This window comes from Pan paniscus, chromosome 1 (genome assembly GCF_029289425.2).
Source record: "Pan paniscus chromosome 1, NHGRI_mPanPan1-v2.0_pri, whole genome shotgun sequence".
Lineage (NCBI taxonomy): Eukaryota > Metazoa > Chordata > Mammalia > Primates > Hominidae > Pan > Pan paniscus.
This window is the reverse complement of record NC_073249.2, coordinates 224,321,687-224,338,209: the sequence shown is the minus strand read 5'-3', so window position 1 is coordinate 224,338,209 and position 16,523 is coordinate 224,321,687. Positions and strand designations below refer to the sequence as shown.

The 16,523-nt window shown below is 51.7% G+C and overlaps 1 protein-coding gene across 2 annotated transcripts in view; it reads left to right on the top strand.

Annotated features, from left to right (window-relative positions):
* Positions 1-7,577: 7,577 nt before the first annotated feature.
* Positions 7,578-16,523, top strand: part of LOC134729881 (uncharacterized) — a 38,748-nt gene continuing 29,802 nt past the window's right edge. The window contains exons 1-3 of one of the 2 annotated variants that reach the window (XM_063602195.1): positions 7,578-7,683; positions 8,370-8,590; positions 11,072-13,268. In XM_063602195.1, coding sequence (XP_063458265.1) covers positions 7,605-7,683; positions 8,370-8,590; positions 11,072-11,200 — 429 coding nt within the window. In that variant the 5' untranslated portion in view covers positions 7,578-7,604 and the 3' untranslated portion in view covers positions 11,201-13,268. Of the gene's footprint in view, positions 7,684-8,369; positions 8,591-11,071; positions 13,269-16,523 lie in introns of those variants that run through there. The other variant, XR_010111400.1, reaches the window with a different exon arrangement.

Here is a 16,523-nt window from a genome sequence, read left to right as displayed (position 1 = left end):
GACATGAGGTCATAGAGGTCACAAGGAGCCACTTCAGGAGGGATCTTATGAGCCAAAGTAAACTGAGGCAACCTAAGAACTTTATACCCCCAGAAAGTGGGGATGATCAATAATTATTATGATTTAAATCATGGACAATTAAAGCCAATGCAATGGATACAAATTGGATATCTCTGGAATCATTCACATATCCATGTCTGGCCTAACCACAGAGTGGGCTACCCAAGGGCTCCTGCCTTTCCTCTACCCTGGGCAGAATTTTACACATTGTGAGTGGCCCCTGGCTAATGGACAAAGCAAAAACATTACCCGATGTCTCTGGCTGTCCCACTTGCAGTGCCTGAGGCAAGGGCTGCAGCACAGGGAGCTTAATGGAGAGTAGATTCCCAGGAAGGTGGAGAGTAGATTGATGGTAGTGGGACAGGAGGGGAAGGAAGAATAAATCAAGGATTCATTGTTGAGCTAGTTACTGCTGTGGACAGCTAGATCTTAATTCTGCTGGAGACCCTGTGAGGAATTTTGTAGAAGGCATTTTAGAATTGCTCTCCGAAGGATGCAAGGTGGGAGCATTTATCCACCAACTCTCAATTTCATTTGAAGGTTGTCTCTGTGTGTGGGACATTCTGCAGCTTTGGAGAAAGCCCTGGTGCAGAAAAGCAGGGAGTCAAGGCAGCACAGGTTTGAAGGAAGACCCCATCAACATGCACGGAACTGTCCACGATAGCAGTGCTGAAATCGGGCGGGCCAAGGGGAGCCTGCTACAGTCCGCCCCTTAACTGTTAATCTGCACATACCTCACCTTATGTTCCCTTTATCACTGAATCTTCAACATAGTGGCCAGTTGAACTCCCTAATGAAAGGCTTAAGCCGGAGGGATCTGTCAAACATAGCTAGTATTGCTGCTGTAGCAGGCCCTGAGAGGTCATAACTGAAATTCAGCAGCTCTTTCCTTCACCACTCATCCTAGATTTCTCAGAGCCTGCTTGGAATATGCTGATCACTGACACTAGTTATTGGTCTGGAGGTAATGAGGAGCAGAAGAGGGAACCCGAGTATAAGAAGCATCACCTTATGGAGCATTATCAGATGAAGGCTTGCCTTTTCATAGTCACCAATTAAGAGGGTTTTCCTCTCTAGAAAGGGGGAGAAAGTTCCCTCTTTCAGTTTGGAGGGGTCAATGGATAAGGTCCCAAATTCTCAGGTGCATTCTTCCACATGTCTCCATTCCTGGACTCAGGGTCCCACTCTTTCTATATTGATCCCTGACATTAGCCTTGAAGACCTGTCAAGGCTATGCATTCAGTCTCTTTTATGGTTTCTCCACCTTTAGATTTAATTACAGTCCTGATTTTCAGCACCATCTGCCCTCTGGCTGCAAGAGATGAGGGTCACTGTAAATGCTGCTATGAAGGCGTTCTGGCTTTGACAGCATAGCCTGAGCTGATAATTGGCTGACCTGAGCTTGTCATTCTCTTTCATCAAATCTAAGGCAGTTAACAAAACCCAGCAAACTCTCCCATCATTATAACTACTACTGCTTTCATACACTTCAAGTGCTAGTTAGTGTATAAGCCAATGCTTTCCTTTTGCCTGGACCTCATCCCAACACACTACAGGCAAAATATTTTATAGTTTAGAGGGATTATTGTCACACTTAACATCATCTAGGAATTTATCCATCAACTCCCAATCTTCAACATTTGAGGGTTGTCCCTGTGTGGGGGATATTCTGCAGTTTTGGAGAAAGTCTTGGGGCAGAAAAGCAGAGAGTCAAGGCAGCACAGACTTGAAGCAAGATCCCATCAATGTGCATTGAACTGCTCATGAGGAAGTGCTTAACATGTTAACTTAAGTGATTAACATCCCTGAAGACCCTGTCATGAAGTCTTTGTTGCTGTCTTTCCAGGGAACAGTCCAGTTCCACGATTCCATTCTGAGGATTGCTTTCTTCGTTAAGTTTGGATTCCCTAGAAACAGAGTCTGAGACAAGGTCTTGGATGCAGCTACTTTCATGGACCGGTGATCCCAGGAGGTAGAAGCAGGGATAGTGGGGGTGGAATAGGGCAGGAGGAAAGTTCAATGAAAGCATTTTCTATTGAGATGATTACAGCTGTGTTCAACTGAGGTCTAGTTCTACTGGGGACTCTGGGCACCGTGTAGAATGCCTCTCATTATTGTGCTTCTAAAGGAAGCGAGGCTGGGCCATTTGTCCATCAACTCCCGTCCCCTATTCTTTCCAGTTACCTCTGGGAGTGTCCCCTCCCCATGCCTCTGGGCTGTGCCAGTGAAAGGCAGAGCAGCCTCTATTGCATCAGAGAAAGCTCTGACTCCAAACAGCAGAGAGATGCAGGGTTCCTGAGGTGGGGGACTTGTCCGTGCCAATAGTGCTGAGGTCAAGTGGGCTGAGGCACTAAGGTGTGAAATATCACCAGCATCTGCTACTCCCAGCAGGCTGATTTGGATCCAGAAGGCTTCTACAATGTTCGAACATGTCAACTGCTGAAACCTTGCCTGCCATGGAACATGCCTTTGTTCCACAAACCTCATTTCTGTTCCCTGTGGTCCTGGCACTTCAACCCAACCTCCAAAGTCCCTATGGGTTTCCATGAATGGGGACACACAGCATCTGTATCAGGAGAGCAGACGGCAGTACACCAGCTGGGCACCTGCTTATAACTTGTTTGTCAACTCCTGTTTATGCAGGAAAAAGCAGACAGCCAGCTGTCACACTGTGCATGGATAAAACATCACATCAACTCCTGTTTTTGTATTTCGGTTGAGTAGTCTGCTGGGGCCCCAGGAGGTGTCAGGCCAAAACACTGTAATCCCTGGCTGGGATAAGTACTGCCTACTCCATTTTTCTCAGTTTGGACTCCTGGAGGCAAATGTCAGCTGTTTCATCAAAAACAAAATGCTCCCCTGTGGGACGATTTCAGCAGCTCACCTATGAAGGGTATTACTTTTTCCTCCACTTCTGAAAAGTCTGTCCTAGTTTTCTCTTCTGCCTGCACCAACCTTCAGGTTCCCCCTTCATGAATGAGGGACCTGGGAGTGCTTGCTGAGGGCGGCATGTGGCTCTCTGAAAAATATACTATGGCCTTGACCTTGCTAACTGCAGAAGCCCATCAGAGTGGGACTGGACAGCCCAGGTGTGGAAAGATCTGAAGACCAGGTGGGCAAAGGGGACGTTAGAGAGCAGGTGGCTCCTGGATGGAACTTCCTGAGCACTTCAGCAAATGCAGGGGCAACCCGTGGTGGCTTCTCTACTTTGGGCCCCCCCCCCAGGACACCAATAAGGAAAAACGGAGGACAGAAGATTTGAGGATGTAAACAATTCCCAAATTGTCTTTGAATTTTCTGAGAGCCCAGGACCAAAGGCTATTTCCCAGGGGGCAGTGGGAAGAGCCTGTGTGGGGAGTGGACCTTGAGGTGACTCTCACTTCCCATTTGTCTTGTATAACCTTGAACAAGTGACAGAGTCTCTCTGAGGCCTGGCTCCTTCGCTTCCAACAAGGGCATAACATTTTTCACCCCATAGGGTTGTCATGGGATTAATGAGGTGACACGGGCAACTTGCTGGCCCTGCATGAGGCTTAACAAAAGCTACCTTCTTTTCCTTTTCCTGGTGTGTAGGGAAAAAAGATCAAGCTCTGTGGTTCATTGCCTGGAAAGCACACAGGCTTGGGGATGGTGAGCCACACCGTCGTCCCGCCAACCTCCAGGCAGTCTGAAGCGTGATTAAAAGAATGGCTTCAGATGTTGGGAGCACCAGGCGCTACCTCCCTCTTTGATCTGCTCGCTTAAAAAAATTCTGTCCTTACCATAGCCTCACTTCAGGCTTTTCAGTTCTGCAGGATTTCCTAATCCTCCTTTAAATAAAGATCAAAAAGGAACCAGCACTTAGCAGCTGCTTCTTTTTCCTGCTGGTCATTACTCTGTAGAGGTTTGGGTTGAAAGTCCTAGTGAATGACTCATGAGGATGGAGAATACTAGACCTGAGGCTCCAAACTAGTTGGAAAATGTGATCACCTGGTACCTGATCCAACACCTGATCTGTTTCTTTCTAGATTTCTAAAAGAATAGGTGCAAGTCTGTCATTGTGCTAAGCACAGAGAAGCTTTATAGGTGTTAACTCATTGGCTCCTAACAATACCCTAGAAGGTAGATGTGTTAGTCTGTTTGTGTTGCTATAAAGGAATCCCTGAGGCACGGTAACTTATAAAGAAAAGAGGTTTATTTTGGCTGATGGTTCTGCAGGCTGCACAGGGAGAGGCCTCGGGGAGGTTACACTATTGCTCCTGGAGAGGCCTCAGGGAGGTTACAGTCATGGCAGAAGGTGAAGAGGGGGCTGGCATATCACATGGTGGGAGAAGGATCAAGAGACAGGAGGGAGGTGCCAGGCTGTTTTTAAACAACTGGGTCTCACATGAACTCATGGAGAGAGGACTCACTTGTTATTGTGAGGACAGCAGCAAGCCATTCATGAGGGATCTGTCCCCACGACCCATACACCTCCCACCAGGCCCATCTCCAACACTGGAGGTCACATTTCAACATGGGATTTGTAGGGGACACACATCCAAACTATATCAGTTGGTGCTCATTATTGTCACCCATTTTACAGATTGCGAAGGTGAGGAACAGAGGGGTGGAGAAACTTACCTAAGGTCACACAGAGTAAGTGGGAGAGCTGGGATTTTGGCCACAGTATTTTGGATCCAGAGTTTGTGTAGATGACCACTCTGCTATACTACCAAGAATTCAACCAAAGGTAAATTCTCTATTCTTTTAAAAATTATTGATTGATTGATTGATTGATTGAGACAGGGTCTCACTTTGTTGCCCTAGCTGGCCTCAAACTCCTGGGCTCAAGTGATCCTCCCTCATTGGCCTCCCAAAGTCCTGAGATCACAGGCATGCACCACTGTGCCCTGTCAAGTTCTCTACTCTTACTAGATGTCCAGAACAATTCCTTGTGCAAAGAATGTGTCTTCCACTGCAGCTCAGGGGCTCCTGTGCACAGGGCTGACTGGACATTTGAGACTCCAGCACGGTCGGGGACCCTATTCCCCACAGTGTCTATGGGGACTCCAGCCCGGTCGGGGACCCTATTCCCCACAGTGTCTATGGGGACTCCAGCCCGGTCGGGGACCCTATTCCCCACAGTGTCTATGGGGACTCCAGCATGGTCAGGGACCCTATTCCCCACAGTGTCTATGGGGACTCCAGCACGGTTGGGGACCATATTCCCCACAGTGTCTAGGGCAGTTCCAGCACGGTCGGGGACCCTATTCCCCACAATGTCTATGGGGACTCCAGCATGGTTGGGGACCATATTCCCCATGGTGTCTAGAGGGACTTGGAGAGTGAATATGGAGCAGCCCATAACGTTTGACATCCTGGGAGATCGGTGGCTGTGGGGCCTGATCATCCAGCTTGACTGTACCCAAATAAAGCAGAAAATACCTACTAATTTAGTTCCAGGGTTAGTTACAGGTGAAACATAGAACTGAGGAGCGATTTTTCTCCTTTTGACCTTAAAACAAGGGTGAAAAGGCAGAGTGAGCTGAGCTTTGCTCCCCAGAAGCTGCCAGTCCCAGTTGTTTCTGTCTGAGGGGAGTTTGGGAATTGGGGCTCTGGTCCCCGTGTGCAGTGAGCAGATGGGGCAAGTGGGTGGTGTGGGTGGGGGAGGGGCATCATCGGTTGTGAGGTCAGCAGACATTTATCTTCAGAAAGAGAAAGTCTCAAAGCCGGGCGCAGTGGCTCACGCCTGTAATCCCAGCACTTTGGGAGGCTGAGACAGGTGGATCATCACTTGAGGTCAGGAGTTTGACACCAGCCTGGCCAACATGGTAAAACCCCATCTCTACTAAAAATACAAAAATTAGCTGGGCATGGTGGCACATACCTGTGATCCCAGAGAATAGCTTGAACCCAGGAGATGAGGCTGCAGTGAGCCGAGATCGTGCCACTGCACTCCAGCCTGGGTGATGGAGCAAGGCCCTGCCTCAAAAAAAAAAAAAAAAAAAAGAGAGAGAGAGAGAATGCCTCAAGCAAAGGGAATTGTCCCCTGGAGGAGAACTGTGTGCTGAGCAGACAGTGGGTCCTGACTCAGGGGTGTGGCCAGAGCAGGGTGGGTACTGCCCTTCACTCTCATCGCCTCAGTGGAAGGTGACTTCCAGATCTGTTTCAGGACAGGGACACCCAGGTCCCCCTTCTCCCCTCAGGGGTGTGAGATGGCCTGAGGACAGTATGAGTTTGGGAGTAAGCTGCCTCCCAGCAGCCTCCCACACTCTCACATGTGCACACACGTGCACACATCACACACACCCAGGGCACACATGCACAATCACACACACATAAGCATGCACACACCCAGGGCATACATGTACACACATGCGCCACCACACATATGCTCATACATGCATGTGCACACATGCATAAGCAGGCACACACTGATGCAGGGCACACATGTACACACATGCACAACCACATACACATACATACATGCACGCACATAAGCACACATATGCATGTGCACACACAATAAGCATACACACACGGCACACATGTACACACATGCACAACCATACATGCAAATACATGCGTGCTCACACACACAAAGCATGCACATGCTTATATAGAGCACACATGCATGCACATATGCACGGATGTACATGCACACACTCACACAGGGCACACATGTACACACACATGCATACATGCACAACCACATACATGCACCTACATGAATGGGCACACACACAGAGGCATGCCCCCACATACACACTCCCCCAGGCCCAGACTCCCAGAGCAGGAATAGTTCTAGGGCTCTCCTTTAAGGCTTGGCATCCTTGCTGGGGCACTGACAGACACTCCAGGGTTTACCCTGGGGACTCAGCGCCAGATGCCTTTGGTAGCCGGGGCTGCTCCCAGGAATTTGAGGGGAAGCCCGCCAGAAGAGAAGAGCCAGTTAAGGCAGACGACCTGCAACACCTGGAGAGATGGCTGCCCTGGGGAAGGGAGGGACGCTGCCACTGTGCCTTTAGCATGAGTCTTCATTTAGATGTTAATTATTCACTCAAAAAGATTTACTGAGCGCTTACTGGGTGCCAGGCATGGCTGTCTAGGGTGCCATGGTCAGCAAAGCAGACAAAGCCCTGCCCTCGTGGAGCTGGCATGCCAGTGGAGGCAGCAACAGTATTTTAAAAAGTAAAATGTGTTTCTGTTTGAGTCTGAGTACCGTGGAGAAGGCATAAGGGATGAGGCAAACGGAGAGGAGAGCCGCGATTGGAAGCAGGTGACCAGGGAAGGCCTCCTGAGAGGGCCAGGAATAGGTGCAGACCTGGAGGAGGGGAGGGAGGATCCCTGCAGACAGCGGGGAAAGAGCACTCCAGCCTGACGCACAGCAAGCGCAAGTGCCCTGAGGCACTGAGAGGGTGTGGCTGTGTCCCCACCCGAATCTCATCTCCAATTGTAATCCCCATTATCCCCGCGTGTGGAGGGAGGGACCTGGTGGAAGGTGATTGGACCACAGGGGCGGTTTCCCCAATGCTGTTCTCGTGATAGTGAGTGAGTTCTCACGAGATCTCATGGTTTTATAAATGGCGGTTTCGGCTTTTCGGTCTTTCCTGCTGCTTTGTGAAGAAGGTGCTTGTTTCTTCTTTGCCTTCTGCCACGATTGTAAGTCTCCTGAGGCCTCCTCAGCCATGCAGAACTGTCAATTAAACATCTTTCTTTTATAAATTACCAGTCTCGGGTGGTATCTTTATCGCAGTGTGAGAATAAATGAATATGGGCAGAAACACATGGCCAGTCTCCAGGAGCAGACAGGAGGCCAGAAGGCCGGAGCGGAGCCAGGGAGAGGAAAGCGAGGGACGCTGAAGCCGCGTCCCGAGGGCCTGGAGGGCGGCTCTGGTGACCTTGGCTCTTGCTCTGTGTGAGCCAGGAGCCATGTGAGGGTTTCGAGCAGAGGAGTAACATGGTCTGATTTCATTGTTTTGGGCTGGAGGGACTGGAAGATGGAGTTGCCGCTGAGCTGAGAGATGGCTGGGGACAGCTCTGGGGAATGTGGATTTGGACGCGGTAATATGCAATGCTTATTGGACATCCCAGTGGCGCTACTGGGGAATCTTTAGGAAAAGTGGCCCTGACATTTGGAGGAAAGATCACAGATGGAAAACGTGCTTTCGGGAGATTTGAGTGTAGGGCTGAGGCTGGACGCGCTCACCAGGGGTGAGTGGGCAGAGAGAGGGAGAGATCCCAGAATGAAAACCTGGGTCCCACTGTTAGGAGGCAGGGGAGGAGTGGGATCCACAAGGGCAAAGCAGCCACGTCCCTTGACTACAGGGTCACCATTCACCTCGCAGGCCATGTGAATCGCACCCCTGGAACTGTGCAGGGCCCACCTGTGTGGCCACACGCAGTGACCCTGAGCAAAGGAGTGACCACAGAAGTGCATGGCAAAGCAGAAAGGTGTGACGTCTTGGAGGACGCGGGAGGAAAGCACGCCCAGCGGACAGGAGCCATCACGCGGCTGCGGGCTGCTGCTGAGAATCTGGCGTGGGCCACCATCGTCAGCAGCGTGGAGGTAATTGACGACCTTGGCCAAGAAGTTGGGTGGCAGCGTGGAGGTCATGCTCAGAGTGAGTGGGCCCAACAGATGGTGGCGGGAGAGGGAGTGGAGATCACAGGCGTGGATGGCTCTTATGAGCCTTTTCTCTGTAGAGGGGAGTGGGGGAATGGGGGAAGCTAGGAGGGAGCTGTGCTTTGTGCGTTGTGTGCTGTGTGCTTATCAGTTAAGGGGAAAAACAGCGGCAGGTGAGTTTCGTGTGTTGCTGGGGATGGTGTGGCAGAGGGACTATCCCACAAGGGAGTAGACTGAAGCAGGCTTGCTGGGGTGATGGCCTGGGCAGGGTCGAGGGGGTGAACTTAGTGCACAGGGGGAGGGCTGGCGCTGGAGAGGGGCCTGGACTGGCCCCTGGGGTGACAAGGGAGAAGGTGGAAGGCCTGGGCACTGAGGTGGGTTGTGGAACCTCCTGGAAACTCCCATTTGAGACAGTGACATGATGCCACCACTCAGGAGACTAGCCTGTGGAGGGGCTGGGGGCCGGGCCAGCAGGGAGGATGAGGGGCCCCCTTGAGATGCATGGGCTGAATGTAAAGTGAGGCCGATGGCATGAGCTGTTCCTCATCCTCGTTGAGCCGAAGGATGCGGGTGCTGCGAGTTGGGGGATGGGCGACTGTCCCTGGGACTGAAGTTTTGCAGGCTGCCAAAGCGACAGGGCATGAGGGTCTTGCAAGGAGACCTCTAAAGATGAAGCAAATGCGAGGGGGGCTGAGGAGCTGTTGGAGGGGTGGGAGTCGGCGGCAGGAGTGCAGGGAGGGCCACAGGGGTTGGGGGGAAGGGCTGTGGCAGTCGGCGTGGCCCAGGGAGGGGCCAGGAGGATGGCAGCGGTGGTTGTGAGGGTGTCTGACATTGCGTGGCCATGAGGGAGGAGTTCAGCCAATGCTCGGTGAGGGCCAAAATGGAGGAGGGGCTGAGAGGAGTCAGACTCCCCATGACTGGGTGGGAATGGGACGGGGGCAGGCGTGAGTGACAGAAGCTGAGCCTTCCAGGAACCAGGGCTGGAGGGGGACTTGGCAAAGGGGATGGGGGCCACCACCCCCACTGACATGGGACTCAAAAAGGAGGCTTTGACTGTGGAGGGAGGGAACGGGGTCTGTGCATAGACTGTTGGCAAAAATGACCCCACTCCCGCCCTGCGTCTCTGCTCTTGGTGGGGCGGGGTCCCTCCCAGACTCTGGGCTTGGCTGCGTACCTTGCTTTGACCAGTGGGACATTAGAGTTGAAGGCTGGAAAGCCCATGTCCACTGGGGCTTGTCCTTTTGCTGGGCCTGGAGTCCCAAGGCTCCCATGGGCACAGGCTCAAGCCAGCCTGCTAGAAGGTGAGATGCTGCCCGGGGGAGAACTGGGGAGCCCTGGCCGATGGTCTGCTGCATGCAGAACGGGTGAGGAAGCCCAGCGAGATTATCCAGCCACTAATCCACCAGCCTGGGGAGCATGACACGTGAGAGAGCCCAGCCGGGACTAGCAGGGCCCAGAAAATTCACCCAGACAACCCGAGATTCGTGGGAAGGAACCACTGTGACTGTGGTGTGTAGCTTTAGTGCTGCTGTTTTTTGGTTATTTGTTAGACAGTGAGCAGAAGCTCACTAGTGTAGCCTGAAAGCCACCGTAAAAAGCAGAAGGCCACCCACCCAGCTTCAGTTCCGTGGGCCGAGGCCGTGGGAGGGAAAGCGGCCCCCCGCTAAGACAGAGCAGGGGAGGCATGCACCATGGGGGAGAGAGCCAGGGCCCTGCTGGAGGCAGTGGGTGAAGGGACCCTCTAGAGGAGTGCTTGGAGGTACAGGGGATTTTGCTGATGACTGGCTGTGGGATCTGAAGGTCAAAAGTGGAGGGGCTTTTGAGAGCCGGAGTGGGTGGGTAATGGGGTCAGAAGGGTGAGCGCTGTAAACAGGCTCTCAGGGCTTGCTAAGACAGCTGCTCCAATCCAGTTCAATAAACATGTCGTGAGGTCCTGCCAGGGCACGGCCCAGGGCCAGCTGCTGCAGGACACATGTCTGCTGTCCACTGAGTGTGTAGAGCTGCCCCCAGCCCTGGCAGCACGCGTGGCGCGACTCACTCACCATGCTGAAGAAGGAGCCAGTCCTTAGCCCTTCCCACTAACAGTCAGTGGGGTTTTTTCTTTTCTATGGGAACATGTCCTTGTTTTTAATTATGAATGTCATAGGAAGCTCAGATTTACCTAGCAGAAATGTCATTTGTTATCCATGTATCTGTTTTGTGGGGTGAAGGCTACCTAGCGGGGTAAGTGACAAAGCAAGAGACAAGAGCTCCCCTGCCATGAGCCCCAGGCCCTCTCGGTGCTCTGCTTGGTCATGGAGAGACCTTGAACTTGTTGCTTTGAGGGCTCGTTAGCATGTAAACCAGCTATTATTAGATTTCCAAGCTCATATTTATGTTTTATTAATCTGTGTAATGAAGTTCTCTTTCTCCCGACACCATCAGGGAGGCATTTGCCCAGGAAGGCTGTGCCTGTGGCAGAGACTCATGGCTCTGGCCTATAATAAGGGCCATGTACATCTTGCAGCCTGGTGGAGGCCGTGGAACACCATCCTGCAGTTCTGGGTCCCCTGACAACTGAATGTAGCCCCCACCGGCTCTCCTGGAAGGGCCCTCTCACTCAGAACCAACCTTCAGCTCAATTGCTTCCCACTCTGGAGGGATGCTGGGGAGCCCCATCCAGAACCCCAGCCTACTCCAAGTTCAGCAGCTATTTCTTTCTTGTGTTTCAAGGATTTGCAGCCAGAAGCTCCCATTCCTTGGAGTCTCAGAGTGATCAGCTTTTCTGAGCTGTAGGTTTTGGAAAATATGGCTTTCTTGAACTTGGCCACAAAACCATTTGATTTTATAGGCCAAGGAGCCACCTTGGAACATCCTGTGAAGCCCCCTTGAGAAACAGGCACAGACAGGACCGGCGATTTGCCAAAGTCTGGTCTGACCTGCGTGAGTGTTTGCGGTGCCTTCCTCTCTGTGACAGTCTTCATGGTTTAGATAGATTTTTCTGCCTTGTTGCTCCAAATTAAACAATCACTACATTTTATTTAAACAAGTTTGTGTTTGAAGGGCACTGTGGTACATGAGGAAGATCCCTGGGCATTTATTAATTCATCTGTGTGAGTCTGTTCTCATGCTGCTAATAAAGACATACCCGAGACTGGGTACTTTATAAAGGAAAGAGGTTTAATTGACTCACAGTTCAGCATGGCTGTGGAGCTGTCAGGAAACTTACAATCTTGGTGGAAGGGGAAGCAAACATGTCCTTCTTCACATGGCGGCAGCAAGAAGAAGTGCTGAGTCAAAGGAGGAAAGCCTCTTATAAAACCATCAGATCTCATGAGAGCTCAATATCATGAGAACAGCATGAAGGTAACTTCCCCCATGATTCAATTACCTCCCACTGGGTCCCTCCCACGACATGTGGAGATTATGGGAACTACAATTCAAGATGAGATTTGGGTGGAGACACAGCCAAACCATCCGTATCATCCATCCATCCATCATCTGCCCATCCTTCTCTCATCCACCCTACATCCATCCATCCATCATCCATCTGGAGTGGTGAGACAGATGAAGAGTTGCCCACCTCACAGAGTGTGCAGGGTCGTGGGGAGGGTGACAATGCGTATTTTAGCTGGGGTTATCAGGGTGGGTTTCTCCAATCAAGTGTTTTGATCTGAGACCTGAAGAATGATAAGGCATCAGCCACTTAGAAAACAGGACAAACTCTGTGGCTTCTTCTTGCCCATACCCCGGGAGACCATTTTGAAGTGTCGGACTCTTTTCCCTCCTTGCCGTTGGTGTCACTTTTATGTCCTGGCTGTCCTCTCTCCCCTCCTCTTTGCTGTCCCTAAATCTTTGTGACAAGATGTTCATAGGAAAGTGGTGCAGGGCTGAGACACAACCTGGGCCCCTTCCCTTGTCCTGCCCTCCATAGCAGGTGCATTTAATCTTCAAGGCTGCAGAATGGCTGCACTGCTTCCAGGTACTGCATACACATCCCAGGCAGGAAGAAGGCAGAGGGGATGGAGAAGCCATCTCACTTAGATTCCCTTCCCAAGGCCTGCAGGGTTAATCTGCAGGGAAGTCTCTGAGCTGAAGGGAGTTCTCAGCAGGGCTGTAGGTGGCAGGAGTTTGGGAATCACAGAGCCTGGACATCCAGTCCCTTCAAATCAGGCTTATGATTCACCAATGTCCCAGCTGCCTCTAACAAGACTCACTGCTCAGCAGACAAGCTGAAGAGCCCCCCTGGAAGTGGCACATTCCCAGCAAAAGCAGCTCAAAAGGATTAGGAAGGAGAGGCAGCGTGCATTCCAACCCTGTTGGGCTTCTGGCCCAAGGCCTGCGTATGTTTACAAGCCCGGCTCACACCTTTGTGATCTGATGCTCATTGGGGCCGATGTGTCTTGGGAGCCCCTGAATCTGTTAGGGACCATGTTTCTCCAGCATGGTCCTTGAATTGCTGGCTTTGAGCTGTTGGCTTTGGAAGGGTTGGCTGGGCCCAAGCGTTCACAGCCTGGGAACTGCACGTGAAGAGAAATGGAGCTTTGATCACAAGATGTGAAATTTGTCATCTCTTTCCCCACCTGGACATTCACTCAAGCCTCTCCCTCCCTGTTCCTTTAATAACATTTATTTTAACCAGTCACTTGTATCATTTTTCTTGATTCACTTCACCTTGGGCACTTTCATTGTTTTCCTCACAAAATCAAGGCTCAGATTTAATTTCCCTCTCCCGTTCGATGGCCTGGCAGAGTGGCCAGGAGGGGGAGGAGGATGTGTGGAGGCATGAGGTGAGGGGCCCTGGGGGCCTCCGGCAGGAAGGGCTGTACCTTCCCAGGGGTGTGCGGGCAGGAGGGAAACGCTGCATCTGGGAGAGCGGGGACCCTCACAGGCAGTGGGTTGGGCTGCTCATTCCTTGTGGGTGGGTGGGGGGAATTTTCAAGCCCTTCTCCTGGGGTCCCTCCTGGGAAATCTTTCCCCAGAGTCTAGGCAGGCCCCTTCTGGCTCTCTGTCTGGCCAGGGTGCCTGCTGGGGATTTTGCTGAGACCCCAGAGGGGAGGTGTCCATGCCAGGGTCTGCCTGGGTGCCCAGAGCCTGTGGCCATTTGGAGAGCACTGGGCCGAGCGCCAGGAGACCAGGCTGCAGTCCTGTCAGGTGGAACTCTGTGTGACCTTGGGCAAGTGGTTCCCTGTCTCTGCACTTTCAGAAAGTGAGGGAGCTGGGCTTGGTGGCCACGGCTCTGTGCAGCTTTGCAAGTCAGCATCGCTGATGCTTCCAGGTGCTCCATCTCTGTGATGGGATCACAGATTCAGCAGGCGTGCGGGGACCTGGAGACCTGGCAGTGTTCCTTTGCACTGTTGAAGCCACATGCCTAGATTTCCCCACAGGGTGGTGAATGAGGCCAGCCCGGCGTGAGCCAGCGGCTAAGTTCCTCCTCTGTCTGGAGTCTTGGGGAGGCCACAGCATCCCCTGTGGGTCTTCCTTTCCTTTCAAGTCTAGGCGATGGCTCAGGGAGGGGGTGGTGTTGTAAGCCCTCCTCCCAGGAGACATTTGGCAATGTTTGGAGCTATTTGCAGTTGTGGCAATAAGAGGTATGTGTGTGCATGTGTGTCCAAAATGTCAATAGAGTCCCCTACCCAATTTGTATGTTGAAGTCCTAATAATCAGGATGTCAGAGTATGACTGTATTTATAGTTTTTTCAGAATTAAGTTAAAATGGGATCATTAGGGTGGGCCCTAACCCATTATGATTGTGTCCTTATAAGAAGAGGGGATGGAGACACAGACACACACAGAGGGACGACCCTGTGGGTACAGGGAGAAGATGGCATCCACAAGCCAAGGAGAGAGGCCTCGGGAGAAACCAACCTGCCCGTGCCTTGATCTCACTTCCAGCCTGCAGGACTGTGGGGCAGTAAGTGTCCGTGTTTAAGCCGCGGGGCTGTGGTGCTTTGCCATGGTGGCCCTTGTAAAACCAAGCCAGTGATGGCATTCCAGGAGTAAAGCCAGGATGGCTGGCAGAGCAGGCTTCGGACAGAGAGTGACTCCTGTTGAGGGGTGTGGATCTTTCCCACCGCTTGGCTTCTCTTCCCCTTCTTGCTTTCCTTATTTTTAAAATTCCTGTTTTAAGATTGTTTGTCAGCTCCATGGGTTGAAGCACTGGTATGGGGAAGAGATGGGCTTATGGGGTTTTGATTCCAACTTCCTCTCTGCCTCCGCTGTGGGTGGCTCTCGGACCCCGAGGCTTGGGATCTCTGAGCTGGGGGAGCTGTCTGGGTGAGGCGGTTCCTGCCAATGTGGTTGAGGCTCCAGGAACTTGAACTCCTAGCATCCCTTCCCATGGCAACCACAGGCAGTGGCTCACTGAATGGCAGCAGCTTCTGAGGTCCCAGCAGGAGGGGACATGGTGAAGAAAACAATCTGCAGTTTCCCCACAACGAGAGGGCGGCAAGCAAGAGGGAGGAGGAAGAAGAAGAGACCCTGGGGGGTAAAACCACCTGGATCACGGGAAAAAGAAGACCAGGAACAAAAAGAATGTATACAGTGTTCAGTCCCATTTTTATAAAAAAAACTATAGAAAATATTGAAAGAATCGACTCTCAGACATCATCATGATTATTACAGGGGTACTATAGCTGGACGGTGGCAAGGTGTATGAGCTGAAGGCGTTTTTACATCTCTTTTATTTATTTATTTTGAGACGGAGTCTTGCTTTATTGCCCAGGCTGGAGTGCGATAGCGAGATCTCGGCTCACTGCAACCTCCGCCTCTGGGTTCAAATGATCCTCCTGCCTCAGCCTCCTGAGTAGCTGGGATTACTGGTGCGTACCACCACTCCTGGCTAATTTTTGTATTTTTAGGAGAGATGGGGTTTCACCACATTGCCCAGGCTGGTCTCGAACTCCTGACCTGAAGTGATCCACCCCCGCCTTGGCCTCCCAAAGTGCTACTATTACAGGCATGAGCCACTGTGCCTGGCTACACCTCTTTTAAAAATGATCTAAAACCTATTATTTTTGTAATAAGGATAATATAATAATAAAAAGCCTTGCTTCTCTCCAGGGAAGAAAGGGATAAGGGCTGCCCCTTTGGCATCAGCCGCCTGTGCTCCTGTCCCCTTGTAAAGCCGTGGGGACTTGAAGAGGTCACACCAGCTACTCAAGCCTGTTTCTTTGGCTGTGAAATGAAGAAAGAAAGAGCGCTTTATCCTGAGGTTTAAAGTAAGGATTCCAATGAAGTCATATCTGTGAAGTACTGGGCACACCATCTGCCCTCAGTAAATGTTAGCTATTTTTGTTGTTATGACATTTTCCGGCCAGAACCATCCCTCAAGAAGAGGCAGTCTTGCTGAACAACCTCTCGATGAAACCAGAGCGGTCACTTCTGCTCTTCTTTTATTAGAAAGTGATTCTTCCCTTCTTGTTTGGAAATGGGTTTCAGGGAAGCTGCCTGCGAGACAGAGACACCCCAGCCCCTCTTCTGGCTTGTCTGAATGAAGCTGTTTGACTACAGCTCCGAGAGCTGGCCCTGCCGTGGACTCCTGGCCAGGTGTCACAGAGAAAGAACACCTTGGTCTCTCCCATCTAAACTGCCGGAGGGACTGCATTTGGGTTTTTTTGGGGGGGCTACCCACCAGGACAAAGTCATGAGCTTGAGGCTGGGGAAGCACCCGTGAGCCGGCGCGTTACCGCGGTCAGGGGATCTGAGGCCCTTGTATGATCAGGGAACACCAGTTCCAGAGACGTCCAGAAGGATGGGGGAGAGAGGAAGGTTCCACATTGCTGACCTTTAACTTTTGTTCCCACTTCTGCCATGGAGGCTAATTGTTACGTTTTCCTTGCTGAGCAGCGTTCAGCTTCCTACACCCCGGTGGTTTCGCCTGTGCCTACTCCCAGTG